This window comes from Saccopteryx leptura, chromosome 2 (assembly GCF_036850995.1).
Source record: "Saccopteryx leptura isolate mSacLep1 chromosome 2, mSacLep1_pri_phased_curated, whole genome shotgun sequence".
Taxonomy (NCBI): Eukaryota; Metazoa; Chordata; class Mammalia; order Chiroptera; family Emballonuridae; genus Saccopteryx; species Saccopteryx leptura.
In genome coordinates, this window is record NC_089504.1 from 142,868,071 (window position 1) to 142,895,626 (window position 27,556).

At 37.6% G+C, this 27,556-nt stretch overlaps 1 protein-coding gene across 2 annotated transcripts in view; it reads left to right on the forward strand.

The window, feature by feature from the left end:
- The window catches only part of PDZRN4 (PDZ domain containing ring finger 4), a 357,707-nt gene extending 330,820 nt beyond the window's left edge, over window positions 1–26,887 (forward strand). For both annotated transcript variants that reach the window (XM_066368967.1, XM_066368968.1), the window contains 5 exons: window positions 4,236–4,334; window positions 6,660–6,722; window positions 14,792–14,893; window positions 19,051–19,167; window positions 22,601–26,887. In XM_066368967.1, coding sequence (XP_066225064.1) covers window positions 4,236–4,334; window positions 6,660–6,722; window positions 14,792–14,893; window positions 19,051–19,167; window positions 22,601–24,127 — 1,908 coding nt within the window. In that variant the 3' untranslated portion in view covers window positions 24,128–26,887. The remainder of the gene's footprint in view (window positions 1–4,235; window positions 4,335–6,659; window positions 6,723–14,791; window positions 14,894–19,050; window positions 19,168–22,600) is intronic.
- The last annotated feature ends 669 nt before the right edge of the window (window positions 26,888–27,556 follow it).

Consider the following 27,556-nt stretch of genomic DNA (forward strand, 5'->3'; position numbering starts at 1 on the left):
TATTAATCCACAATACAAAATGTAAGACATGATATATGATTAATAATAAACTTGGATAGCACTACGTATGCTGTCTGATAAATAAAAAACAGCAAAACAAGTGAAATAATAATAATAATAATAAAAGATACAGACACAATAGACCCCTCTCCCCTGATTGTCAATATCAGTGACCATCCTGTCTAGCCCTGGCTTTTCTTCAGACTTGAGTAGTTTCAACAGCCCCTAATTCTCTCACTCAGGGCCAAGAACTTCCATGGCATGAACCTCAAAAAAGCCATGACAGGCAGCTGCAAGCCCAGATCTTCCTCCAACAAGAGAGTCCTATCTAGAGAGCAAAAGTGTAGGGTTTTTTTTTCTTTTTAAATTTTTGCTTCACTTCAGACCCAATCATTAAAAAAAAAAGAAAGAAAGAAAAAGAAAAATATTTTTCCCACCACTGCAGTATAACCACTGTATACAAAATTCCCACTCTTGTCATTCTGAGATAAGAAGGGTAATTTCACAGCATGCTTTACTAACTAATTTTCTACTCCACCCTCCATCTCCATATAATAATGTCTCACAGGATTAGATACCATGATTTGATTTTTTAAAGGGATTTTATACATATTCCCAGAACATAGCATCTTAGAGCGCACTGAAGCCAACCTGAATGTAGTCTCACCAGGTCTATGAAGTGATTCTTCCACACCAGTCACGAATGACTTATGGATGGTGAGCAGTGCTCTCCGGGTGGGCTTGGCTTTGATTTGTATCTGCCCATGAATCGTCTCCGTGGAGAAAATGTACAGAAGGTAGCATTTCACTTTTATGTGTTTCATCAAACAGCTTCCAGGTGACAGAAGGAAAGGTATGAAAGTTGTTAGGGAAACAGTCTCTATTACCAGGAGGGTGTTGCTGCTTCAGAAGTCAGAGGCTGCCGTGCACTGTAAAGGGAATGCTAAATTAAACCCGTGCCGGAGGATGCTGCTCAGAGGATCCGGCTTCACAAAAGCTACCTTTGCCTCCCACAAACAAAATGGTCTACAGGTAGCTGCTTATAAGTTATTTTGTCACAGAATTAAAGGAACTTTGATTCTAAAATGTATGCTTCTGTGTACCAATATAAAATATGGAGTGTCTGAGGTGTTCACAACCAAATCAAGACATGCAAGTCTACACCTGGGACTGGTGTGAGGTGGTTTGGGACATCTAGGAACTCTCACTTGAGTCTCCTTCAGAGCCTGAAATCATGACACCAGAAAGTTCACCTTTTGAATTAAAGCTTGGCATTTTCAGCCTTTATTAGTATGTAACGAGCCCTGGATGGCCCACATTTTAAGTAATTTTAATGATGATCCCTTTAAGAAATATGTATCTGTCCATTGCCTTTATGTCTCAAGAGCTTTTGAAAAAATGAAAGATCACATCAAATGCCAGAAATTTTTTAGGAGACAGGGAAGGTGGCAAACCTGAAACACCACTGGCTACCAAGAGAGCCAGCCCTTAAGAACTTCAAGAGGCTAAAAGGAAATATGAGGGTGATGAGTATCTTTAAAAAGGAAGATAATTAGCCTGACCAGGCAGTGGCGCAGTGGATAGAGCGTTGGACTGGGATGCGGAGGACCCAGGTTCAAGACCCCGAGGTCGCCAGCTTGAGCGCGGGTTCATCAGGTTTGAGCAAAGCTCACCAGCTTGAGCCCAAGGTCGCTGCCTCTAGCAAGGGGTCATTTGGTCCACTGTAGCCCCCCGGTCAAGGCACATATGAGAAATCAATCAATGAACAATGAAAGAACCACAACGAAGAATTGATGTTTCTCATCTCTCTCCCTTCCTGTCTATCTGTCCTCCCTCACTGTCCCTCTCTCTGACTCTCTCTGCCACAAAAAAAAAAAAAAAGGAAGATAATTAAAACAAAGATGCTATCAGTCATTTTGAGACCTGTTTCACCATTCTACTTAGGTCCAATACAATGACAATATTGAAAAGTTATTTTGACCTCAGGATCTTAGTCTCTTTTCCCCTATGATTCTTGGGTAAGTGCTTTTGTTTGTGGTACTGAAGTCTTACACATAGACTCTATGCTGTTTAGCTTAATATATTGGTTCCATTTTATTGCAAAATATTTTGATATGCATCTTCAAAACAGACACTAAGCCAGGATATACCATTGAGAAGGAAGAGACAACACTCGCAAAAGGAATGCTTCCCTCTGGAAATGTCTTCCTACGGGAAAGGGAGTTTCTCCTGTGCCATTGGAAGGACATTGAAAGTCAATGGATGTCAGCTTCGACTAGGGCTCTTTGTTTGCTTGAATTTAAAGGTCCCAGTGTCAGTTCTTTATGGGGTGTTTAGGTTTCCCTGTAGGCCTCTTAGGAATCACAAGCTTCTCGAGTCCTTAACTGTGTGCCTCATTGCTTTAATTGAAGCTCTTTTGTTGCTGTAATTCCTTCCTAATGTTAGTTTTGGTCAAGTACTCTTCCCCTCTGGAGGCATTAATTATCGCCAGTTTAGGAAAATATCCTTGCTTGGCATTACTTTTTGCTTCTGGGGCCAAACCATGTCACTTTTTTCTATTCTTCCTTTAGGTAGAAAGATTTGTCACCTTTTTTCTTTATTGTTCAGCATGAGCCATGCCCTTCCAACCACTGTAATGTAATTCAGAGTCTCTTTGCCCACCAGTCAGAAAGTCATCTCTCCATAGTTTCATGTGTTTCACTATTTGCAGTCCCTGTCTCACGATAGAAGATTTAAATTTTATTTGATTTTATATTAGCTATGAAATTATTGGTCACCAGAGCTTATGATAGCCTACCCTTGCTAAGCATTTGCCTGTGGTTTATAGCATGTCATTAAAACAAACGATTATTGTTCAAAGACAAAGACTTCACTGAAATGGAAAATTGAAAAGGAGGATACTTTTTCAAATGTAGCTGAGTATATTGAGAAGTATCCTGTTGTTTAAAGTGATTTTTTTTACCTGGTTCTGGTAATTATTTCAGATATAGATAGTTAAATAGATACTTTATTATGATTAACCTTCAAATTATTTTCATTCACACACAGCTACACACATTACCTCCAATTAAAGAGGAAAGACAACTTTGTTATTTAAAAAAGTTACAAGCATTAGGAAAGATTTTGAAACAGAAGTGATCACTCTTCAACCAGCATTCACTGAGTGTTATACTCAGTGAATTTCTGATCTAGGCACTGGAGAAAGAACATTAAGCAAGACACACAAATCGGCAATTCCCACAGAGCCTGTGTTCCAAAAACTTGATCCAGACTTTACTTTCAATTTAAATTAACTTTATTCTTTCTCATCTGATTATTTACCAAAGGGCCTTATATTCTCCATCCAGTAGGACCAAGTTGTCCATGATGAGAGTATCAAGTTGTGTTTTAGTTCTTGGCATTAGGCAATTTATCTGAAAGTCATCTGCTTCTGAGAGTAGTACAAGTATATTTCATTATATAAAAGCGAAATACAGTGAAATTTATTATTATTTTACTAAACATAAATCAGGAAATAGATTCAATATACATTACCTAAGGACTGACATTTCAAGCCCCTTAGCCATGTGTGTTGGTAAATGTGTTGCCTTGCTCATTGACTGCTACATTTTGAATCATTGCCTCTGCCCTATGTCTGTTGATGTTGATGCCTCTCCCTTTAGCCTGGATGAACCCATTTCATCCCAAGGCTGAGAGCTTCTACCAAATAATAGAAACCCTTGACCTGCGCCACACAAGACACTTGCTTATTATCATATTGTATAGCACTCAAAAGAAGAATTAATGCAGAATCCAATATAATTTTTCTTATTTGAACTGTGTTTTGTTTTATTGGAATACCAATAAAAACACAGTGACTCTCAATGTTTTTTTATGAACATTTTGCCACCTACTTTGACATTCTCTAATATTTTATCGATTCCCTCATATTGACGTATACATATTTTATTTATATGATACTTCATTGCATGTTTTCTAAGGAGTCTTAATTTTATATTTAATGCAAAAAAATCCACACATTTTCAACTACACAATAAAATTTAAAACATTGGCTTAAATATTGAGAAATAGATGTTGAAGGTAAATTTTAATGCTTTTTGTAACAACCTAAATTTTAATGTTGGACAATAATTATGAAAACATCCCAGGGTAACCCAGAGTATCAGGGAGTTCTCAATTCTGCTGTGGGATTTCCCTCTGAGATAAATGTCATCGCATGTGTGTTTTTCTCACAGGAGGTCGAGTTGTGTCGTGTTAGCAGTCAAGAGAAGCTGGGCCTGACAGTCTGTTACCGCACAGATGATGAAGAAGACACCGGCATTTATGTCAGCGAGGTAAGAAACGCCACGGAGGGGAGGTTATAGGAGGGACACTGTGAGGAATGGAGTAAAATGACTCACAAGGAGAAAATCCTTTGAAGGCTTGAATGTGAAGGATTGGCCATGATCCAATACTTGTCACTTTCAATTAGGAAAGTAAATTATGTTTCCCAAGTAATGTAATTATTATCAGCCTGTTTAATGTAGATGCTTTCACCACAGAATCCCAGTAAGGAAAAAAAAAGCAAAAATGGTAACATTGTCTAAATTTCAATAAATTCCCCTAAGTAGGCAGGAAGTCAAGCAAAGTTTTTGATCAGTAAACATTTGTCCTTTCATTCCACTGTGTCCCCAATTAGTTCTGTTAACAATAGCATTGACTAATTGTTCTAAAGCCACTATTCACAACGATCACATATTTCACTGCACTGACAGGATTAATAAATTTGAATATTCAAGGAGTGCATCTATTAGTTTGCTTTATTCAACCCCATAATTACGTTTAAAAGATGAGGTACTTAAATGTGAAACACCCTTTGTGTTAATTACTTTGCAAAAGTGTGAAGCAAAATTTATTATTGTAGGTGGTTTTTTAAAACTCCTAAAAGAATCATTTTATGAGAAGTGATAAGGTATGATTTTTAAATGATTATATATACTAAGAGTAAAAATTGCATATCTATACAAACATAGGTATGTATGTATATGTACATGTGTATATTATCTAGCCCCTCCATGCATACATGTATAAGTAAATGGATATGGGGTATGTGTGTGTGTGTGTGGATGTGGATGTTAGACAAGCTAGCTACTAATTGTTGTTCCTTGCTGTTCCAAGTTTTCTTGGCCATGATCTTGAAAACCTTACCTGGCTAACTGAGCTTCAGCTTCCTCAGCTAGGAACTTAATATGACAATGCTTATCTCATTGTTTACATAGAGGTGTTTGGAATGTGTACAAGATAATGTAATTAATGTACTTTTAAAACTGTGCAGCTCTATACGTGTAAATGTTATGCTTCATCGTGTTACCTTTAATTTGCTGACTGACTCTTGCAATGGAAAAATCTCCAGAAAATATGTGATTTATATACCTCTTTTAAATATACAACTATGATAATCCCTGCAATTATGGTGAGGAAGTATAAGGAAACACCTGCAGAATTATCTTTTGTAATATGTACAGAGGAACAAATGTGGAAGTTTACTATTAGTTTGATTACAGTTCTGAAGAAAAAGTTTTAGATTGTAAATGGCTTCTAAATAGGATACAATTGATTAATCATCCCTCACTTCCTTCTAGTAAGTCTCTATTTACTATTTAAATATGTCAGCTTTAGAACTTTACTTTTCAGGGATAATAAAGAAGCCACAGGAACTAAACTTAGGTATTTGAAAGAAATGTTTTCTTTATGCCTCTTACATGTAATTGTAGTGTCTTTTGTTTTTAATTGATCACTTAAGGTTCATTTATTAGGTGCCACTACCTAATAAACAAGTGATATCTAACATCTCGATAGGATGGATCAACCTCATGCAATACTTAAAATAGTATCCTTGAAGAACAAACAGAAAGAGCTTTGATGGGATAAGCTCAAATAAATGCATTGAAGCCATCGTGTAAAATGTGATAGATAGAATTACCCCTGGTGAACTCTTAAGTCACCACTCATGTGTGGCCCATTAAAATTTCAATGAACTTTTAATAGAGCTTTAAAAATCTATTTATTCTTAAAAAGTTTAACTAAAATATTTTATGCTATGTATAAAATAGTATCTAGTAATAATCCACATAGATAGGATATTTTTTAATTGTTAAGCAACATAGATTATAAATATTTTAATAGATTAATGTGCTCATGAGATAGAAATCTCTTGGACTTAATGTCTAGCTATCAGCTTTTCTAAGACAGCTAAGGTAGGATTTAAAAATCACCCTAGTAGAAAGTAAATTTCCTTGGTCCAGAGAATCCTAAGTATTAACATCAGCTGAAGACCATGTCTGACAGTTAGGGTACAGAAATGAGTGAATGGATATAAACAAAGAAGAAAGGACAAAGGAAGGAAGGCAGGAAGAAAGAGAGAGAGGGAAGGAAGAATGGTCTTCCAATCAAGTTGTCCTCTAGTCCTCTTTAATTGTGTTATTATTAATTCCAAACAATTTGTTTTCATTTTTAGAATCAGTGGGAGTTTTTTTGACAGAGAAAAATTTGACATACACTCTATAAATCCATCGAGAATTTTGAACCAGGTTTTTAGAAATATTTTTTAAAACTCGAACTTTCAGTTCTTGCGGGGGATGTCGCAGATCGGCTGAAGGTGTGTGTCCCCTCTGTTGCAGGTAGACCCACACAGCATTGCTGCCCGGGATGGCCGAATTCGGGAAGGGGATCGGATTTTGCAAGTATGTGGTGTGGTTATTTCTTTTAGTTTCCTACTATGTGTCCACCAGTTTTAATTTTGTTTCTTAAAAAAATGTTAGAGAAAAGAATTTGTCTTTGGTTTGGATAGTAACATCAGCAAAATAAAAAAGGTATTATTTAAATCTTTTTTTTTTTTTTTTGGTAAGGATGGTGTCATTCATTAAGAATTATTTTTAATAATTAGTGATTAGGACATCATCTTTGGGCTCAGATAACTTGATTCCAAGTTCCAGCTCCACACTTACTTGTGTGTGTTACTTAACCTCTCATTGTAAGCCTGTTTTCTCATTTTAAAAAATTATAATAAGAAAACATTGTTGCAAAGGTTAAATGTGATTATGCACGTGATATTCTTAGCACGGTGCATGGTAAGTAATAAACATTAATTGCTACTCTTACTAGCAGCAGTAATTATTACTGCTGCCTTTTCCAGAATAAATTAGATGACATATTCCGATGTTCCATTACTACATGAAAGTCTAAAAGCCCGAAGATATTTTAACAATTTACTAATGAGTTGTTCAGGACAGGTGGAAGAAATATGCTTTCTTCTCCACATGGCAATGTGAAAACATAAAGACTAATTAAATTTCAGCTGAATGAGAAAGATGGTAAGTAGGTCATAACCTGTAGAACTGGAAAAAATGGTAAGCTGCAGAACTGGAAAAGTTCAGGGCAAAGTCAGGAATTACTTTGAATGCCGAAGTTTCTGTCCCAAGCTTGCCTTGACCCGTTCTATCCCTTGTGAGTCCTCTCCCATGAAGAATAGCTACAGAAAGACACACAGTTCCTCAGCTTTTGTGTCCAGATTAAACCAAAATAAGAACACATGCCCTTGAGAGTTAAATTCTACTGCAGACCCAACTGCAAAACAGGAAGGAACACTCAAAAGACAAACTGAGCTAGCTGGGCCAGGTGTTGGTGCAGTGGATAGAGCATCAGACTGGGACTCAAAAGACCCAGGTTCAAAACCCCAAGGTCACTGGCTTAAGTGTGGGCTCATCCGGCTTGAGCACGGGCTCACTGGCTTGAGCACAGGGTTGCTGGCTTGAGCGTAGGATCATAGACATGACCCCATGGTCACTGGCTTGAATCCAAAGGTCACTGGCTTGAAGCCCAAGGTTGCTGGCTTGAGCAAGGAGTCACTTGCTCTGCTGGAGCCCCCCAGGCAAAGCACATATGAGAAAGCAGTCAATGAACAACTAAGGTGCCACAATGAAGAATTGATACTTCTCATCTTTCTCCCTTCCATCTGTCTGTTCCTATCTGTCCCTCTCTCTGTCTCTCTGTCACAAATAAATAAATAAATAAATAAATAAAAGACAAACTGAGCACATTACAAACTGTTAAAGCATTCTGCAAAACTGATATAGTCTTCTTTTTTTTTTAAGTAGGAGGAAGAGAGATAGAGGCAGACTCCCACATGCACCCTGAGAAATCCACCTGGTGATTCCTATCTGGGGCCAGTGTTCTTCCCATCTGGGGCCATGCTCTCAACCAAGCTATTTTTAGCACCTGAGGCTGAGGCTCCACAGAGCTATCCTCAGCACTTGAGGCCAACATGCTCTAATGAATTGAGCCATGGCTGCAGGAGGAGAAGAGAGAGAGATAGAGAAGTGGGAGGGAGAGAAAAGGAGAAGCAGATGGTTGCTTCTCCTGTGTGCCTGACCAGGAATTGAATCTGGGGTTTCCACATGCCAGGCCAATGCTGTATCACTGAGCCAACCAGCCAAGGCCAAAACTGTTAGTCTTTACGAAAGATCCCATTTCTTCTGACTGGGTATGGACCCCAGAAGAATGTTTCTTTGCATTCAACACATTTAGGCTCAACACTCTGCTTTGAATAAGGCTTCAAAAATAGACAAGATGCTATCTCAGCATTTGGGGCAGTTCCAGTGTAATTAGGAAGACAGCTGCATACAGAGATGATTACAAATATGATTGACATTGTCATGATAAAGTTGTGCTCGGGTCACTTTGGGTACACACCAGAGGGTTATCCTGCCCAGACTTCTGCTTTCCTTCTTTCCCATCTTCAAGGTGACACTCACTGAATCACATCACTTCTTCATACTTTTCCTTTCTCTTGCTAGATGTCACAGAGTTCCTTTTCCATCAAGGGCTCTTTACAAAGGCTCCAAATTAGAAAGAAAAAAAGTATGAATTAGTGATCATTTGCGGTTCCACGAGCTTCCTAAGAGGTGGCCTATAGCTAACAAACTAGACTGTATCTGTTATTGGATATATGAAGGGAAGGGAAGTGAATCAGGAAACTGCGACTTAGTCTTATTTACTCCCAAAGTTGCAATGCCTTCTCATGCACATGTGAATGAATGGATGAATGAAACAAAGGTGTTCAATGGAGAGAGTGATATGACAGATGAATAAAATCTGCAGTAGAGCTCTAGATAGCCTCAACAAGAAATAAGAGTGCCATGTTAATAATATAGCATCTAGATCAGCGGTTCTCAACCTGTGGGTCGCGACCCCGGCGGGTCGCCTAAAGCCATCGGAAAATACATAATGCATATCAGGTATTTACATTCCGAATCATAACTGTAGCAAAATTACAGTTATGAAGTAGCCACCAAAATTATTTTTTGGTTTGGGGTCATCGCAACATGAGGAACTATATTGCGGGGTCATGGCATTAGAAAGTTTGAGAACCACTGATCTAGATAGTGAAAACTTCAAAACCATTTCAGTTCTTTTATTTAGATATAATTTTAAATGTATTGTTCACTTGTTAACATCTCCAATTAAGTACACTAAAAAGAATGTGACATTTTTGATGCTCAGGGTCATGTTGCACCCAGCAATCATTACACAATGCTATAATACAGTAAAATGCTCAATGACTAAAAGGTCAGGAAGATGTTGTGCCCCATATAACATGACCCAAGTTGGCTACATTTTCTGATATGTCGGGTCTGTATTTTGTCATTGTTCTCTCGCTGTTTCCAGCTGTCACTTCTTCCTCTCGCCATCTCCACGCCACACCCCATGCCTTCTGCACCCACACTGTCTCCCTCTCTAGTTTTCAGCTAACTACTATCCCATAGGCTAGATACTGGAATACAGCTTTTAAATTACATCTATTAGTTCTGTGTCTAGAGTTAGATACAAATAAACACATGTGTTTCCACATATGCATACTGTATGTTTCGATACTTCTTTATTCTTGGCTATGTGGTGGGCAGGAAATGCTTCTAGATAAAATATTTGCTGGATAATACAGCATTTCTTAATAGAGTTGGTTTACAGATGAAACAACAGCAGAATTGATAAAGTATTGTTGTCTGTGTGATTACTTTATATTCAGTGGCAAATATGTTACACTTAATGAATAAATACGTCACATTAAAAAGCCTGGAATTCAATTCTATCTGCACACACAGGAAACAAAGAGTCTTAAGGGTGATAGTGAAATTATATTAAATAAAACTGTGACAAAATTGTAGCCATAGACAAATAGCTCCCATATGGCTGATGAGGAGATTATGGGCTACTCTGTAATGAAGAATTAATGACTCCTTTCCCAGGGAGATGAGAGTGGGAGAAGGAGAGGATTTACTTCTTATCCTTCACATTTCCTGGCTGGCTTTTATTTAAATGAATCGCTTTAGAGCAATTGCAATTTTAATTTCCTGTTCGTGAGGACCTAAGTAGAGTACTTCAATGGTCCTGCCCTCATTGTGTAGCTTAAGTTTTCCAGATGATGTATCCCATGCAGCTGTGAGATGACCTCACCCAATGACACCACACCCACAGAGATCCTCAAGAGACTGATCAGGGTAGGGATTATGCAGAAGAGAATCCATGAACTAACTTTGTGAGAACATATTCTAGCTATCATGTATGTATTTTTTCCCCCTGCAAGTGCTTGACATTTTTATCTGCTGTGCTGTTGCCACAAATTTGTGGTATCAGATGTGTCCTTGGGAATTTAATAAGGGGAACCTCCCAAAATTGCTCACCAAATTAAGACAAGAAGGCAATTCTGAGCCAGAGAGGAAGGATGAAATGCCACCTATGATCAGCTTTCCAAAGGAGAGAGTGCTATATTTTCGTTTTCTCCTTGGGAGAGTAAGCATTTAATATTCTATGCAAGCAGCCTCATTACATGTTGGCCAAAACAGTCAACTGTATTCCTTAAGGCTACTCCCAGAGAACAACCTGCAGAAACAAACAGTGGAACAGTAACACAATTAATGAGCTCTCTCTTTCTTTCTCTCCCCTACTGATAAACTGGTCTTCAGCATATCTATTCTTATTTTCTTCCCTTCAATGGCTGTTCTCCCTAATTTCTTCTTTTTCCATCTCTACATTCCTATACTTCATTCATCTTCTTACTCTCCACCCTAAAATATAAACACGTTTGAAATGAATTGTTTCTCTTCTGCCTAAGATTCTTGTGTTTTTAAATGAGAAATTCCAAAGGTGGCTGGACACATACAATTTTAGTTGCCCACCTACTTATGATATACTAATATGGGAAAACTAAAAAATTCATATAGTCAAGCAAAAAAAGCTATATTAAATCATTTCTAAGATTTTAACACTTAATACATACATGCATATTCATATGCATATATAGAAAATCAGGTATAAAGTGAGATTTGAACTGATTTATCTTTGTAATTGCCACAAATCTCCTCAAACTAAGGCAATATCCACTTTGAAACTAATATTTGAATATGGTCATCTACAGAAAATGAGACATAGATTATCTAGCCCAGTTGTTTTCCTCATTTATAACAGAAGTGACAGGGTGCCTTCCCCTGGTTCCTTTTCCTTCTCTTATTTTAAAAGGGAAGTCTTCCATTACACTGTGGTCACATGACCGCTCCTCTGTCTCCTGCCCTTGTTTCTGGGCCCTGCAGCTTTAGGTCTGCTGGAGTTTGCAGGCCCAGCAAGCCGTCTCCCACAGCAACCCTGCCGCCACAAGCCTCATTCAGGGAGTAGAGCAAACGGTGAAAGCTCCATCTGACTCCGTTCCTCAAATCTTTTCATTCCTTGGGAAGCACCTTTGCTGAAACCCACGGCTGCATTTCTTGCCCCAACATCAGTCTGGGTCTAAACTAAAGTCCTGAGGACAATAAAATCTACCCACCAATTGGCTAAAGTGGCCTTTGTTTTGAAAAGGAAACAATAAATCACATATCTTACTTTAGTGACAAATTCATTTCATTCCACAAATGATTCTAATTGTAAAAGTGTTTCTAAAACCGATGATCTCTCCTGCCCGATGCAAGGACTTACTGCCAGGGCCAGAGACCTTAGCTCTAGGTCATTATGACTTCATAGAGGAGAGAGACGGGAAAGGACTTAAAATGAAACATAAATATATTGTCTCTTGATGTCTCTAAGAGTTAAAAGTACTTATGAGATAACTCTTAAAATAGAACAATGTTTACTACTGTGGATATAATTGTTGTACATATATTTTAATATATTTGCTTTATTTAGAAGAAAGTAGTTTTTCTTTTATTGAAGATCAAGATATAAATAATGACAGTGATAACAACATTAGCATCAACAGTAAAGTGTGCCAACCTTGAGCACTTTATACCAGGAACTTATTTAAACCCTTTATATATATATAAACTCATTTAATTCTTATAACAACCCTCTTAAAAAGGCACTATTATCAGCACTTTCATATAGGAGACATAACAGAAACATTAAATTAACATAAATGAAGAGTATTTAGAACAATGGTAAGTGAAAGTTAGATGAAGAATTTGGTAGTATGTACATACTTAAATGGAGATTGTGAGGACAAGGTAGTGAGAATTTTATTTTAAGCTGGAAAGATGAAGATAAGCCGTGTGAGATAACCCAGCTCAACCTCTTTAGGGTCAAATGTGCTTCAGTGGCAGGGAGGTGATTGGGTCCTGACTGAGACAAATAGATGCATTGCAGATGTACTACTAAGAACTACTATAAAATGGACATAAATCCTCAAAACTCAAAAAAAGAAAAAATTTTTAATCTACACTTAATTGGGGTGGGAAAGGTATAGTGGAATCCATCATTGTCAATTTATCTTTGAGGGGAAAAAAAGCATGGGTTTAGTAAAAAATACTTTTTCAGATATATATTTACAAAACAAAACAAAACATGATTTTCAGTCATTAGTCTCCATTTTGGAATCATAGCTTCTGTTTTCTAACTTGATAAATTTTATCTGTGAATTGCAAAAATAAATAAAGAAAGAAAGAAAAGGAAATGCACTTGAAATAGAAAAGCAGAATTTCCTGTCTATGTATACAAGTGGAAAAGTAAGGTGATACTCATCAGAGTAAGAAAATACATGTGGTTCTGTGGGTTTTGCCCCTTTTGCCTATTAAGTATATATGATGAGTCTAGAAATATGAATCTTTTTTTTGGTATTTTTTCTAAAGTTAGAAGCGGGGAGGCGGTCAAACTTCTGCATGTGTCCACCAGGATCCAGCTGGCATGCCCACCAGAGGGCGATGCTCTGCCCATCTGGGGCTTTGCTCTGCTGCTGCCAGAGCCATTCTAGCACCTGAGGCAGAGGCCATGGAGCCATCCTCAGCGCCTGGGCCAACTTTGCTCCAATGGAGCCGTGGCTGTGGAAGGGGAAGAGAGAAATAGAGAGGAAGGAGAGGGGGAGGGGTGGAGAAGCAGATGGGCGCTTCTCCTGTGTGCCCTGACTGGGAATCGAACCCGGGACTTCCACACACAGGGCCAACGCTCGACTGCTGAGCCAACTGGCCAGGGCCCGGAATATGGTTCTTTTATTGTGGCTCAAAGTTGAGATTTTCTGGGCCAGTTTCCTGGGCTTGTTTTTGATAATTAAGTCTGTTGCCATATATCAGCCAGAATCCCAGAGACCCACATAAGAAAGCCTCAGTAGTCTACTTCATGTTTGTAAGCAGAAATCCTTAGTGAACAATTAGATTAATTATTAAAAAAATGGTCAGTGCAGCCACATTTTAATTTACTGATATAATTAATACTTATTTAGATAGAATTACCTGACCCCTTCAATTGAAATTAGTTTTCATGTATATATTTTGATTATGTGGTAGAGATGAAAGGTCTCATTGTCTTTATGGATTTGAACACTCAATAAAATAAAATATTCTAAGAAAAAAGTTGTGTTAATTAAAAGCGAAATACATTTAAACATGCGAATGTAGTTTAAAATACAAACTCCAGAAACCTTATTTTCTCTGTCGAACTTATAAAAAGGAAAGAAAGAATTATTTTAAATGCCACTGGAGTCTTCTCTTTTTAATTAAAAGTTTACTCAAGCTTGGTTTCTTTCACTAAGCATTCTTACAAACAGGTAATTTTACTCTGTGTTAATTTTAAAAAAAAAAATTAAGTATACTTAAGAGATGAGCCTTAAGGTATTGCATTAGTTTTATTGTTTTACAATAAGGATAAATCTTAGAAAGGAACTGGGAGACATAACACAGTATTGATGAGGATGTTCCCAATGAAGTATCCCTTCCTTTGATTAGTTCAGCACTGAAAGACATTCTGAAAGTGATTTGGGACGACTGAGTCAGACCCATGCCCACAGATGAAATGATTAAGTGAAAATGCAATCAGCAGTGGCCTGGGAGCGTTGCCTGGTGAGAGATAATGCCGCAGCTCTCTAATTGGCTCGCAGCAAGCACGCAGGATGACGGATTTCAGTTGTGGTATTGCCACACTGCTTCCCCCAGCACTATTATCTCAGAGTGACACTTCCATTACTCTGAGCGGAGAAAGATGAACGTCACCTGTCAGGGGCTGGTTAATTGTGTTGCTAGATGTATGTTGCCAGGGCGCAGGTTGGACATTTATGAACATAACTGCTTCCTCTGATGTCCGCCATCCTTCAGGGATCGATATGGCTCTTACAGTAAGCGTGTAATTGAGTGAAGGCACTTACCACTGAGGGGTTGAAGATGAGCCCATTGTGTGAGCTTCATTGTCCATACATTTACCATAAATGAGCTGATATTTGCCATTTATTGTGTGCAGCATTGTGGAAATGGAAACTAATGTGCCACTTTCATTTGTATTCTAGATAAATGGGGAGGATGTCCAGAATCGGGAAGAAGCAGTGGCGTTGCTCTCCAGCGAAGAGTGCAAGAGAATCGTGCTGCTTGTGGCAAGGCCCGAGATGCAGGTCAGAAGAGAGATCAGGTCTTCAGACTGAACGTTGCATTCATTATCTGCTATCCTCTGGCAAATCAGTCCCAAGGATGTTTGCAAAACCAAGTATACTAAACATAATTGAGTCATCTTTTTTAACTTACCAACCTGATCAAAATAATTATATGTTAAAAGATTCCTTTCTCTTGCTCCACAGAATGGCAACTAAACACCGTTTAAAAAAAGAAAAACACAAAATTGAATCATAATTTTCCCTTTCCACTTACCAGTTATTTAAATGAATTCATAAATGAAAAATGGTTGACTCTACAGAACTTTTAATTCTGTGTGATCTTTGCTTTAGTTTTCCATCTGAAAATACTTAATTGGCATTTTAAGGTATCTTGAAAGAATCTCTGACGAGCAAAACATTAGCATACCTAGCTATCAACTTAAATCTTTTTAGAGTAACTTTTTCAAATAAAGTGCCTTAACATAACATGGTGTGGTTCCATGTAGAGTAAGTGAATTTTTTCCAAGTTCAGTGTGACAAAAACTCCTGTCTAGCCAAAAACACACTGATAGCTTCTAAAGGAAATTTTTTTATATCTTTACAAAGGGAGATGTCCTGAAAGTAAAGGAGAGGTAATGGTGGAAGAAAAGTACTGTTGGCACTTTCTTTTATATCCTTCTTAACCCCATTGCAATGCAGAAAGGACATTGCATTGTCACCATTCTATCCATCTGTCAGTATTTTGAGTGAAGTTGGTTATATCACCATTTGTCTCCTAAGTTATTGATCTGATATTTTTCAGATTCAGTAACTACGCACTATCTATAAATTACATTGAATACGTATATTTCAGTGTCAGACTGAATCCTGACTTCAATACAGTGGTTATAAAAGATCACCCTTTCTACATAGATTTCCTGTATGCCCTTGACCATCTAAATGGTTCCCATAAAGCCTGCTACAGCCCAGGGCAGAGTAAAATTCCACACCTGAGGTCTTAGAAGTGGGACAGGGAGCCTGCACAGCAGTCTGGTACTGAATTTTTAAAATACTTACGAAATTACACTAACTACCTGGAAATGTCACAAACCAGTTAATCTCACTGATCTTATTTTCTTGAAGAAGAACAGAATAAGGAGGCTAAATACATATTAGTGAAGTTCATGGTAAATGAAAGAGAACTCAGTAGTCATCCCTGTTATAGAAACGATACTTCGTTGTTATAATGTGGTTTCCCTGCCCTTTCCGGGTAACTGCTGGAGAACCTCACTAATGTAGAATTAAAACATTTCCTTCCCACATAGCTATAATATAATGGGCTGTGAAAAGCATACAGATTAATGACTTCAGACTAGCTCTTGTTAATCTTAGATGGAATGTGTATGCTAGGTAGAACCAGTGGCATTTCTGAATATCTGACTACACTCCTGACCCAAAAGAATCCGTGTTAGAGGATGCATTTTCAAACAAGATTTCCTTCTCACAGTTGATAAAAGATAGTCATCTGACTCCGTAGGACACGGTACTGTCTGTCAAAATCCGCATCTGCATTAGGCCCATGATCCTGAAGTCTGTTAACCTCTGCACACTGGAATGAAGCTAATTGCTTTTAGAAAATCAGATTTCCAGAAAAATTTTTAAAAAATGCGTTTTAACACCATACTTCAAAAATGTATTTAAGTAGTACATGCTATGAAGTGGCATTTAAAAAAAGACAAAAAATAAAATAAAATAAACCTTCTTTTTATATTGCCTATATGTTTCATAAATTTTAATGTATCTCATTATGACATTTTTTTGCATGTGTATTTGACTTGGAGAATGTGGAAGTTTTTTGAGGGTTTTTTTCTAGCCATTTTTCCTAATGTTTCAAATACTCTCTGCATTCTTGGAAATGATCTACAGAGTTGCTGGGGGCAATAGTGTGCGACTGTGCAATATTTTTAAATAACTCATTTCTTTCATTTCCTGTCAACATTTTTTTTTCTGCCCATTTTCTTCCTCAGACCATTAACGATATTGCTCTTCTCTCCTCCTCCCCTTGGGACATGGGGGCAGAGAGGGCTCACTAAGAACATGTAGCCACCGCTTTTGAGACAGTGCAGGTTGTGTCTTTCTGTGAAACGCCAGGGTGTGAACCAGGATCGTACAAACAGATCCTCCTGTATCATGACAGCATGACAGTCCTCCTTTTCCTGCAGCTCGGCTCAAGGGAAAGTTCTGTCTCTGCCGCAGCGCGAGACTCTGACTGCCCTGAGTGCACACCTCCATGGAAGGGGGTGCGGGGCGGGGGGTGAGAAAGGAGAATCTCTTCCTACTGCACTGTGTATGCCTCTGTGCAGAGGAAAGCCTAATCAAAACAGACACTGACTTCAGAGGGCAACTCAAGGATCTACGGGGTTACTTAATAAGGAAAGAGTTGTAGGGAGCCATTCATTTCTACCCTGTGGCCTCCTGATCTTTCTCACCCCTTCATTTAAATTTCAGATGACTTTGTTCCATCATTTGTTGAATCAGCCTCAACAATATTTTGTTTTGACCCAGTTTAGGAAAAAATTCCTTGGTGTGCCTATAAAAAGAAAACATTTCTAGCTTTCAGTAATTTCTTTTGGAGTCTGGTGTTTGCACCCTCATGAAACTTAAAAGGGATTAAAGAATGTAGAACTTGGAAAATTATAAATTGGACTGCATTTAAATTTTTAGTCAGCTTAATTTTCATATTTCATCTACATATCAAAGTCGATGGGGTAGAACTTGATCAAGTTATTAAGTCTGCATTAAGATAAGCGAGGATGGATAAATATGTCTAGGCTTTTGGCCTCAAAAATTTTGAGGCTGCCTGACCTGTGGTGATGCAGTGGATAAAGTGTCAACCTGGAACGCTGAGGTCGCCGATTCAAAACCCTGGGCTTGCCAGGTCAAGGCACATATGGGAGTTGATGCTTCCTGCTCCTCCTTCTCTCTTTCTCTCCTCTCTAAAATGAATAAATTTTTTTAAAAAGTTTGAGTTAATTTTAGTTCTAGATAACCTTTAATAATTATCAAGAAACCTATGATTGCCTTTGTGTCAATGAATGTGACACACATATTATAATGTCTCTTCTGGTGCAGTATAATGTCTTTCTGGTAGATTCGTTTTGTTTTAAAGTTTTCGACTCACTTATCTTTAAAAGGTTTATTTTGCCCATTTGTCCAGTGGTGAAAACACTTCGAACTCTTGGCAATTTTAGCTCACTAGAAAGCTAGTCATTTCTCAGTAACACAGAGTAAAGCAGAGATTTGACAATAATTCAGATAATTTAATCAGCATAGACAGCTAATTTATGTAATCCAGCTCCAAAATCCACTTTGAGAAAAATTATCTGCATTGGCTGTCAACACTCAGGATATTAGCAAGGCAACCACCAGTTTTCCATTTCACTTTGTACGGAGGAGCCAAGAGGATGCATTCAGTTTAATAGTGAAAGACTCCCGCAAGGATGCAGCGTTCAGCACCCACAAACAAAACCCGACATGCTCCACACCACTCTACCACCCCCAAATGCAATGTTTGGAATTGGGCCTGGGGAATGAATCAAGATAAATATGACATGGCATCACATTTTTGTTTTTATTGTTGTTGTTGAGAAGATTTTTTTTCTTTTCAGATAGAATCAATGATGCCTGTGTTTGTGGTAAACAGCCATCTTGTTAATTTGGAAGCCATGCACCTAAAAATCAAAAGGCTGGATAAGGGCAGAGTCAGTGTGTGCAGAAAAGCACTTTGTTTGTGTCACATTGGGGGGTTGTTGTTAAAGAAAAAAGCCCCATCACCTCATGGCCCTATTAGTACCATTGCATTTCTTTAACATGGGGACCTCTGGAATAATCGCACAACAGCTGTGGATTGGACAGTGTGCTTTTCAGACGTTGTGAAAGATGGTAACATTCTATGCTGTGAGCTCGGCTGGGTTGTGAGAGAAAATCTGTAGCTCTGTTTCAGGAGAGGATAAAAGGCATGAGTCCAATTTTTTCTTAACACCTTTTCTTCCTTCTGAGAGGTGAACTATCAGAGGCTGGTATTGTAAAGAGAATCATTATGATAAAAGGAACCGGTCAGGCATCGCCATTTAAGTTTCACCTATTTTAGTGTGAGTTCTCACTAACCTCATATAATGCACTAATGTATTCTTTTGCAGCTGGATGAAGGCTGGCTGGAAGATGAAAGGAATGAATTCTTAGAGGAGTTAAACTTGGAGATGTTGGAAGAACAGCATAATGAAGCAATGCAGCACACTGCCAATGAGGTGGAGCAGGTAAGGCCAACAATTTGAACTACCTCATTTGAAATGTTGCTACTTCTCTTTTTAACATGTAACTATGAATGGAGTAAAAAAAAAATCAAAGAGTTTTATTAAACATCTCTATAATGGTAATTTTTTAGAGCAAATGATGATCTCAAAGGAAACGGAATATATACAATTTTATTCTATTAAGACTATTTCTAGTTTGGAAAGCTTAGGGACCATTGTTGATAGAGTACAGTAGTATTCAAATGCTGACCCAAATACTGTTCAACCTAATTCAGAAACTGAATAATAAAAATGTGTGTTACCCCTCAGTATGCCAGCTAGAGACAGACTATAATTCATAAGGTAACACCTGCCCTGAACAGTCATGTTATACTTGGAAATTAATGTATGTATTTGAATATTTAGGCAACTAAGGGAAGTTGACATGCTGTAAACCATCAATCTTATTTTGGTGTCATGATTGCACCTTTTTACTAAAAATAGGAGCAGTTCTACTTTAAATTATTGACGTCATTTTGCTTTAGGGTCACATACTTATTCCACAAAAAATTCTGAGCTCCTAATGTAGTCCCAGCACCATGCCAGATCCTAAGAATACAAAGAAGAATGAGCAAAGTTTCTGTCTTTAATTAATTCATAACTAGTAAAAGATCACACTGTAGTCTGTGACAAACCAAGTCTTTTCATTTTTGTTCTTTTCCTACTAGATACAAACAAGATCAATATATCATAGGTTTTGTTTAACTAAGACTCATGACATTCATCTACCAGGTATCATTTTATTAACACTTCTGCTATCAATTTACTGATTTGTTTAATTACCATCCTATTCTCAACATCAATTATTAACACATCCTAAAAGACAGTTTTAAGAAAATCCTGACAGGGTTAGAAACATGAAACCCAAACATCCTATCATTGTATCAAGCTGAATAGTGAATATATTGATATGCTAGCACCTCATAACACAGATGTATGTGTATGTGCACATGTCTATATATATATTAAATAAAATATCAGATTGCAATCTTACAACATCAACATTATATGCTATAAACTCTGTACTGATCATCGATGCTCATTGGCCACTTTATAAAGACTGTTCATTCTCAAAAATGATGCTCCTATTATAAGGATGGCTTTTCAATGTAAGTCAGATTAATATTTTTATGTATGACTTAACACTGGCCACAAATAAAGATATTTTCAGGAGGCAGCTGCTGGTTACATGCAAGAAAGACCTTGCTCCGGGCTTTTTCTCCCTGAGATATAAAATGTGACCTGATGCAGAATTGACAAGACATGGGGGGATAAAAAAAGAAGGAAGAAATCCTGTCCAGGTGAAATGATACGGTGTCAAATGCTGCCTACTCATCAGACATAATACAAATGCTGGGTCTTTTGAGGTAAGGCTAGATGTCCCTGAGGTTAGATTTTTATTGTGTGGAAACTTTTCTTCACCATGAGACTGAAATATGATGAGAAGTACAGAAACCTTTAAAAGTCCTTTGCCCTTATAAACAATAATACCACATTAGAAATGTCTTGGCAGAAACATTGCCTGTCACTATAATAATTCTATAGGGAAATGATAAATGATAGAGTAGTATTACCTTAGAAAATATTAATTCTAGGTTTGTAAATAAAAAAACTTTTTAGTTTTACATTTGTTCATAAACCATTGACAAAAGAAGGAAAGTCATAAAATATGCATATCCCTATTTGAAAACTAAAATGTATAACGTGAAAGTTTTACTTCATATGCCATCCTTGGTCCTATAACTATTCTTGACACATTGTATAACATTTCCCATAGCATAATTTGTCTGTATTACTTATTCTGCAAATCAAATTTTAAAAAATACTAGCCTTCTTGGGGCTAAAAGATAATTGTTGTTACCAGTAGATATAGAAAATATAAATGTAAATAACGTGGTATAGAAATTCTAATGTCCAATGCCAGTAATATCCTCTGGGGGTTTTATGGCACAGTATACAGACGTCACCACATTTAACATTATTATAAGCTAATGAGAAAGGACATAGGGATGTAACATGTTATTTATAACATTTTTTATGGATAAGACATTTAAAATTAATCTCAGTATGTTTTTAACAAATGAGAAAAGTATTTTAGGGAAATACTGAGAATCATAGAGTACCATGATACATGGTCATGTTCTCCCCTTTCCCATTTGTTACATTTTGTTTCATCATGAGGTACGTGAAAGAAAATAATTATCAGGAGAGACCCTTTCAGACCTGTTGTAGAACACCTTTTATCACCATTCTGTCCTTCTTTAACACTAACAGGCTTAGTTATATAATTATACCATAATTATACCTGCCAGAGAGAAAAAAAAAACTTAACATAAGGAAAACAGAAACTGTCAGGTAGATTACCATGTGAGGAATGGTGGAAGAAAAATAACTTGACCCTATTCCCTGACAAAGAACTAGATATGCATCTCCTTAGGGCAGTGCCAGCTCATCGTTCTGCATTAAAGCCAAAAATTACTAGGAAGTGAAGAAGTGAAGTGTGTGTGTGTGTGTGTGTGTGTTCATCAAAATATATGTTTGATATTATGCCTATGTCTGGCAGCCAAAGTGGCTCTGACTTTCATGGGAACTGTCATTTTACTCTCAGAATAAAATCTTTAAAGGAAATTACTGGTTGACAGGAGAACCATCTTCCTAAGTACCCCCAAATGAATGCTAAGACATTATTGGCGCTTCTGGGCCACATGCTTTGGAGATGCACTGAGGTCAAAGCGCATGTATGCAGGAAAGTGCACCCTGGACATGTAAGAAATCCTGACCCTGGGAGCCGGCACTGGCCCTTTAGGCCTGTCACTAATAAGCTAAATCCATCTGAGACTAAGATTCCTCATTTGTAGAAAGAAGGTGCTAGGCTTAGAATGCTACCCCATTCCTGAATTTTTGTGGTGTTTGGCTAACCATTCTCAGTGTATTACTAGATCAGTAAGATTTCCTCTGAACTTAAAATTCAGGGAAAAAATAAAATAAGGTGATGTGGCTTCTGAAGTCCAGGCCTCCATATTGCTGAAGACCACAGCCTGGCTTCCCATTCTCTTGTGTATTATCACCTCAGAAACTCACAGTCACCTCCTGTACGCACCTTCAGGCCAGAGTTTCCCAAGCAAGAGGAAGCCTTAAGATGAGAATCGCTTATTTAACTGTATCCTATTTTATTTATCCCCAAGGGAGTACGTAGCCACATTCAAGCAGCTTTTGTTTTCTTTAATTCACTGCATATAAAGCTGCCTTGGGCTAATTGCCTTTATTGGAAAACTGTTGTGGATACCAAAATTACAGCAGCTTTCTAGGAGCTATACTTTTTTCAAGAAGCATTGTTTGTCCAGCGAGTGTTTCAACAATTGGTGTTTTCTTTGTCCCCTCAACATTATTTTCTTAGCCAAAAAAACAAGAAGAAGAAGAAGGCACAACAGACACAGCCACATCCTCATCCAACAACCATGAGAAGGACAGTGGAGTGGGGCGCACGGATGAAAGCTTGCGGAATGATGAGAGCTCAGAGCAGGAGAATGCGGCTGAGGATCCCAACAGCACGTCTTTGAAGAGCAAGAGAGAGCTGGGGCAGAGCCAAGACACTCTGGGAAGCGTTGAACTTCAGTGCAATGAGAGCTTCGTGTCAGGTGAATACATTGATTCTGACTGCCCTGGCAACCAAGATGAGGAGTGCGAACGATTCCGGCAGCTCTTGGAGCTCAAATGCAAGATTCGAAACCATGGAGAGTATGACCTGTATTACTCGAGCAGCACAATAGAATGCAACCAAGGGGAACAAGAGGGAGTGGAGCATGAGCTACAGTTGCTGAATGAAGAACTACGAAACATTGAACTTGAATGCCAGAATATCATGCAGGCTCACAGGCTCCAGAAGGTAACAGACCAGTATGGAGACATCTGGGCGTTGCATGATGAAGGATTCCGAAATTATAACACTAGCATCGATAGGCAAAGGGGAAAACTAGATGACATCATTGAACACCCAGAAAAGTCAGACAAGGACAGTTCTAGCGCTTACAACACAGCCGAAAGCTGCAGAAGCACTCCACTCACTGTGGACCGTTCCCCCGACAGTTCCCTTCCAAGAATGATCAACCTCACCAATAAGAAAAACCTGAGAAGCACAATTGCAGCCAATCAGTCCTCTTCTGGGCAGAGCACTAAAGAGTCAATCTCCACCAAAACCAAAACCACAGAACAATCCTGTGATGTTGAAGGCAAGGAGAAGATTGCAGACAGCAACAAGCTTTCTGATCAAGAGAAGACAGGCAGTGAACACATCCCTTACCTCTCTCCTTACCACAGCTCCTCCTATAGGTATACAAACATCCCAGCACATGCCCGGCATTATCAAAGCTACATGCAGTTAATTCAGCAGAAATCTGCCGTCGAATATGCTCAGAGTCAGCTGAGTTTGGTGAGCATGTGCAAAGAGTCCCAGAAGTGTTCAGAACCCAAGATGGAATGGAAGGTGAAAATTAGGAGCGATGGGACCCGATACATCACTAAGAGACCAGTGCGAGACCGGATTCTGAAGGAACGTGCCTTAAAGATCAAGGAGGAGCGGAGTGGCATGACGACAGACGATGACACCATGAGCGAGATGAAAATGGGGCGCTACTGGAGCAAAGAGGAGAGAAAGCAACACCTGGTTCGGGCCAAAGAGCAGCGTCGGCGCCGAGAGTTCATGATGCGCAGCCGCTTAGAGTGTCTCAAGGAGAGTCCTCAGAGCGGCAGCGAGGGCAAGAAGGAGATCAACATCATTGAACTGAGTCACAAAAAGATGATGAAGAAAAGGAACAAGAAAATTTTGGACAACTGGATGACAATCCAAGAACTGATGACCCATGGGGCCAAGTCTCCTGATGGCACACAAGTTCATAATGCCTTTTTGTCAGTCACCACTGTATGACCGAATGAATGGAATGCAACTAATTTTAAGAGGGTGCTACCAGTTTGGGTAGAGTATGATTGCCTCGTTCAATGTGGCATTTTTATATATATTTTCTGACTCTTTATAGTTTAAATTTTTTGTAAGCAAAAATACCTGGTAATTTTTCATTTGTTTTTCATATACTGGTACCTTTTTTTTTGGATGAGGACTTTCTTTAACTTGTGATATATTCATATTACTCATTTATATATAAAAGACAAACAAAAGGAAAGAAAACAAAAAAAATCTTGAACAAAAATTCTGAGGAGCCAATTAATTTCCTATTTTAATGTATCTATTGTAAGTTAAGATCTGGATTTATTTCTCTAATTTACTTATTTTCTACTTTAATAACAACTCAATGCCAAAACATTTCTATACTTGCTTCTTGGCATAATACGTATTAAATCCAACCTGTTAATAAATCATATACCACGTCTTGTCTTATACATAAAAACCACCTTTTTCTAGCATCCTGTTGTACATTTAACACATAATTGGCCGTTGTCTTTGTCTCAGTGAAGTGTAGGTGGACAATCTTCCTGTGATACATAGTGACATTGGTCATGTAGCTAGATAATTGTGGTAATTGTGACAATAAAAGAGAAATAAATTATTAATTATCCTTAAGAAAAGTTATCATGGAGTGTTTTATTTTCATTGTCCACTGTGGTTACCAGATATAAATTAGTTATATATGTATACTACTTAGAAGACTCCTAATTGTGGATTATAAAATTGTGTACATTTTCTATCGCTTTTTTCAATAAAATGGTCTTGAAATTCTTCCTATAGATCATGGTGTCACATATTCTTAAATTAGGTAACATATATAGATCATCTTACAGATGCTAACTAAAATTCACTAAACATGAGTTTATGCTTCTTTTGCCTGCCATCTATGTAAGGAAAAGCCAAGAAAACTTTAGGGAAAGACGTGAAGAAGAGGATCGGAGAAATATCTGAGATTGTTTATAATGACACTATGTGTATTAGTCACATATATATAGCTCAAGCTGCTCTAACAAAATACTGCAGACTGCATGGCTTAAACAACAGGAATTTCTCACAGTTCATGAGGCTAGGAAGTCCAAGATGAGGGTGCTGGCTAATTCAGCTCCCTAGTGAAAGCTCTCTTCCTGTTTTGCAAATGGCCACCTTCTTACTGTGTCCTCACATTGTAGAGAAAGAGGAAACTCTCTGGTGTCTCTTCCTGTAAGGACACTGATGCCATCATGAGGGCTCACAGTTGTGATTTCATCTAAACCTAATTGTCACCTGAAGGCCCCTATCTCCAACAACTATCACATTGGGGGTTAGAGTTTCAACATATAAATTTTTGGGAAACACAATTTAACCCATAGCACTATGTACATTTATTTATTAAATCATTTGGGTATAAATTTAGGGAAACTATCTTTTGAATCATTTTCCATATAGTCAACTATAAATGCCTTTTATGTCCGTTTATTAAAAAGTGAAATGTTAGATTACCATGTAGATTTTCAAACCCAGTTTCTCACCATATAAACATATAAACCATATTATGTCAATCATGATGCCTCGAGACAACCCTAACCCTGTACATGAAAACATGGGTTCAGTCAAATTCTTAATAAACCCAAGAAATAGTTTTAACATATTGGAGATAAAATATCTGAATATTTTTGAAACTCCTTTTCTATTTACAAATCTACAGTGGCTCCTTATTAGATCTTGAATCAGATTTAATGCCTCAGCTTTATATTCAAGGCCCTCTATTGACTTGGCCATCTTGCCTATGGCCTCACCTCTATAGATCTGTTCTGAGTTATTCCTGGCTTGAACACAACCTGCTCATTTTTGCTGAAGCTCTCTTATGCTATTCTCCTTTCTGAAATTTGTGTGCCAAATCCTACACCTCCCTTAGAGCATAATCACATATACATTTTCTCTCTGGAACCTGTCTTGATGACCCCGGATTTTCTCCGCATTTTAGCATACACTTTGATATAACTGCACTATTGTTTTACCTTGGAAACTTTATTCTTATGCTATTTGAATCACATACATAGAACTTATTGTCTCCCGGCATAGATTTTAAGTTCATAGACTTTGGCCCTTGTGTCTTCTCTGTCTTTGTAAATGTCTGGTAGAATGACACTTGAATAATAATGAATGCTGGTTGAGTTAAATTATTTTATTAATTTATCTCTTTCCTCCACATATTGGTACTTTTGTTACTGTTTTCTGTCCTCTCCTACCCTTGTAAGTTCTTACCTTTTGAAGGGTTATTACACAGATGGAAAGAAATAAATCTTATTTACATATAATGAAAAGCTGGACTCAAAAATTTTAAGATAATGACAGTAATAGCAACCTAAAGCAAGTGGAAATTTCACCACTTCTAATGTTAGCCATTTTTAATCCAATCAATAAGATTACTTCGAGTATGCTGAGAGTTAACTTTCAATCAAATGGTTTTAAGTGAGAATGCCTATCTATTTTGGGAGCTCAGTTCTTTCCTGCTATGCTATTGTTTATCCTCTAGACACAACTGGGTTTAAATATTTATTGAATTCATATTATTCCTATAGATAAATGTGATTTGGAACAAACATGTGAATTTTTCTTGAAGAAACATGTACACATATCACAGAATCCTGTGTTTCCAAAGTTACCAGTTTAATTTTATTTTTATTAAAGCCAAGTGTGCTTGCCAAATTTTTTAAAATGTGATGTTGGTGTTTTTTATGTCTGTGTTTATATAGTTCTACCAGTTGAGAAATGTTGTTTTCAAAAATCAGTGAAAATCTGAAAAGTGTTATGTTTTATCTTTCTACATAACATATCTTTGTGCTAAACATGTTTTTGTAGTAAATAAATAATAAATCTGTTGCTCAGCAAAGAAAAATGATTGGTTATATGTGGGATATTTTATTTCAGTTCAGAAGAAATATATGGATGTAAAGAGGAATAATATTTTACTTGGACTCACCTTTGAAATTCCATATCTCTTATTGCTTTTTATATTCAAGATGTGACAAAAGTTGGTGTTAGGATGCATACGTGAATGTCCTAACAGGGTTGAAAATAATGTATGTGTAATGGACATTTCTTTACTGCTTTCCATGAAGAAGGCTATTGTTGCCATCTTATTTTGTGCTTTCTGTATCTTCACAAATATAACGTTAGCTGAGGGAGGACTCCTCTAACTTAGCTTTTCCATAGCTACATGTTAATTTAATTCATATCTTGGTGTGTCTGAGTCTTCCACAAAAACATATTTTTTATCCCTCCAATATGCTCTGCTCTCTGCTTCACATTCCTTGTTTTGTGATGGTGCCACTGTCCACCTGCTCTTCCATACCTATCATCCAAGGCTTCTCGAAATTCTCTTTTATTTGGTCAGTCACAAAGCAGTGGTAA